The sequence below is a fragment of the Octopus bimaculoides genome, chromosome 1 (genome assembly GCF_001194135.2).
Source record: "Octopus bimaculoides isolate UCB-OBI-ISO-001 chromosome 1, ASM119413v2, whole genome shotgun sequence".
NCBI classification, from domain to species: Eukaryota; Metazoa; Mollusca; class Cephalopoda; order Octopoda; family Octopodidae; genus Octopus; species Octopus bimaculoides.
The window spans coordinates 126763308-126766304 of NC_068981.1; the positions used below are offsets into that span (position 1 = coordinate 126763308).

The 2997-nt window shown below is 31.4% G+C and overlaps 1 protein-coding gene across 1 annotated transcript in view; it reads left to right on the forward strand.

Moving 5' to 3' along the window:
- Nucleotides 1-2997, forward strand: part of LOC106882193 (GLIPR1-like protein 2) — a 146593-nt gene that overhangs the window by 88729 nt on the left and 54867 nt on the right. Inside the window, exon 2 of the mRNA XM_014932782.2 lies at nt 2345-2560. Coding sequence (XP_014788268.2) covers nt 2345-2560 — 216 coding nt within the window. The remainder of the gene's footprint in view (nt 1-2344; nt 2561-2997) is intronic.

Here is a 2997-nt window from a genome sequence, read left to right on the forward strand (position 1 = left end):
AAGCGCATAAAATGTGCAGCAAGGTGGAAAAAAGAGTACTCAAATACCAGAGGCAGAGTAATATGCTTTATTTAAAAGCAGCGGAAATATAACAAAAGACTGTTACTCGGAGTTTCACGTTCCCGTACATCGGACAGTTTTGTTAGAAATGGGAAAGGAATGACAATGCAATCAAAAGTCATATATATATATATATAATATAGTCAGTTGCTATGCAAGTACATCTACGTAAATAGAACGATTATTTCTATGAAATGTATTGTTTTAATCGAAATGAAAACAAAATTTGGTATTGACACTGACCAGCTCTCACATACATATTGTATGTTTAATAACGTGCCTAACGCGGAAAGACACATACACTCATATACTCACACATGTCGTCGTGGTTAGAATTAAAAGTAAAAGTATAAAAGTGAAACATATAGTATGTTTAATAACGTACCTAACGTGCAACGACACACACACTGTGAGACATATACACACTCATACACCCACACACATACATTTACAGGCAGATATACAGTCATATACAAAATGCAACGTCATCATCGTCGTCGTCGTTGTCGTTTTTAGCATTAAAAGTAAAAGTATAAAAGTCAAACAATATATCACATTACAATTATATTGTCAATATATATGTATATATGTGTGTATATATATATATACGAGTTTTGACACGTAATACGGAACTAGTGCCAATGTTGCATTGTTTTAATCCCCAGAAATTACATGATGACCCTCCTGGTATGTGACAGTATTACCGTGTAAAATTTGATTTGATTTGGTTGAGCCGTTTGAGAATGCATTGGGAACAGACAGAGCCACAAAGGATTTATAGAGAGAGATTTAAAAAGTACGGAAGACCCTACATACAAAGTACTATGTCCATTTAGGTCCATTTACGCGGAAGCTCCGGGCAAAATTTTTAGTGCATGATCATCCTTGTGACATAAGTAATGTGTGTGTAAAGTTTGGTGAAACTCGGTTGAGAATTGTGGAAATGTATGCGTTCAGTGTTCCAAGCCAATTTAATCACCGTCGCTGGTGGACAGTGAAAATAAATAGACAAAATCCTTTCACTTTTACAAAAAGATTTAAAAAGTATGGAAGACCCTACAGCTGATTAATACAAATGAATAGGAATCATTTATCGTTGGTTTCCCATCGCTCTACAGGCCCCAATATCGACTTTGTAAAAATCTAAGTAGCCTATGTTCGGGGCTGGGATATGAAGTGGCTGTCTATAAAAGTTTAATGAAATCGGATGAAAGATGTAGAAGTTATTGAGGTACAATAAATTTTTGCACACACACACACACACACACACACACACACACACACACACACACACACACACACACACACACTCAAACACAGAAAACTTCAATGTCATATATATATATTTATATATATATATATATATATATATATATAGAGAGAGAGAGAGAGAGAGAGAGGGGGGAGAAGGAGAGAGAGAGAGATATACCCCTCGAAACTGGATGACATTATCTAAGCGTTGTCCAAATCTAATATGAAGTAAATGAACCAATATCAATACAAGTAATCACCATAAGCCATGGACTCACAAACATTTTCAATAGCACGAGAATAAAGGACAACTCAGAATAAGAGATCCCAATACATAAAATATTCCCAAACAGGCATATAGAATATATTTATATATTCCCATTATCAGCTGCGAAACGGATGTCTCTAAACACCTGGGCAGTTCGGTAGTGTCAACTGCCAATATAAATTTAGATTAGCTCATCCTTTTTCGGTCAATTTAAAGAAATTGTCGCTTCAAATCGGAAAATAAATATCATTACGATATATATTATATACAGTTATTGTATAAATGTATATATATATATATATAAAATAAATATATATAATATATATCGTAGTGATATTTATTTTCCGATTTGAAGCGACAATTTTTTTTAAATAGACCGAAAAATAATGAGCTAACCTAAACTTAAGAGCTCGGTACCTTACATTACCATTAAACTCCATTATTACTACTTCAATATATTATTTTCTATGGCAGGAATGAGTTCAGTGAAAGATATTTCAAAGAATAGAAGAAAGTGATATCAATGATATTTTAAAATTTTCTGATTATATTGTATAACTGTTTCTATGGCCTAAGTGTAAACATCATGAACCGTATAATCATTATATTTGATATAGGATTAATACATATAATATATATATATATATATATATATATATATATATATATATATATATATATATATATTATAAGTTAAGCTTACAAGTTATTATCTATCTATGTTGACCGACATATTTACATGTTTTTATTTTGTTCTTTTTCAAGGTCTGGGATGATGGTTTGAGTTCTGCTGCTGGAACATGGTCTTTAACTTGTGATTATAAAGAATACGATAAATATTTTGGACAAAACATGTACTACGATTCTGAGACAGATGATATGAAAGGTCTTGTCAAAACGGCTGTGAAAAAATGGAATGACGAGGCTGAGAAAGTGCTCAATCCGAAAGGAGCTTGTAAAGGCGATTGCAACAAAGCTCAGGTAAGTTTAATTTTCATTCATTTCCCTAAAGGGATATTAAAGGAAATTTCAAGATCCTAAATGAAAACTGTGAGTAAAGTTTTAACAAAGCTTTCAAGCCTGATATTTTTGAAGTTGAAATGTTTAAATCATAACAACCACTTGATACATTTCCTCCAGTTTTTTTTTATTATTTATGATTGGTATATTATTGATACAGTGGTGTAAGGTAGTATAACTTAACATAAAGGCATTGTATTTGTATGGGAATAACAGTTATAGTTGAGTGAAGACTAACATGCAAATTTTACAGAACACCAGAATGTTTAATTAGTTATAATAACACTCCTGTTGAATCATTAATTTTAATAATTAAAAACCATTGATTATGATATTTATGTATATATGTATGTATGTGTGTATATATATGTCCTTACATTTATATATATATATATATA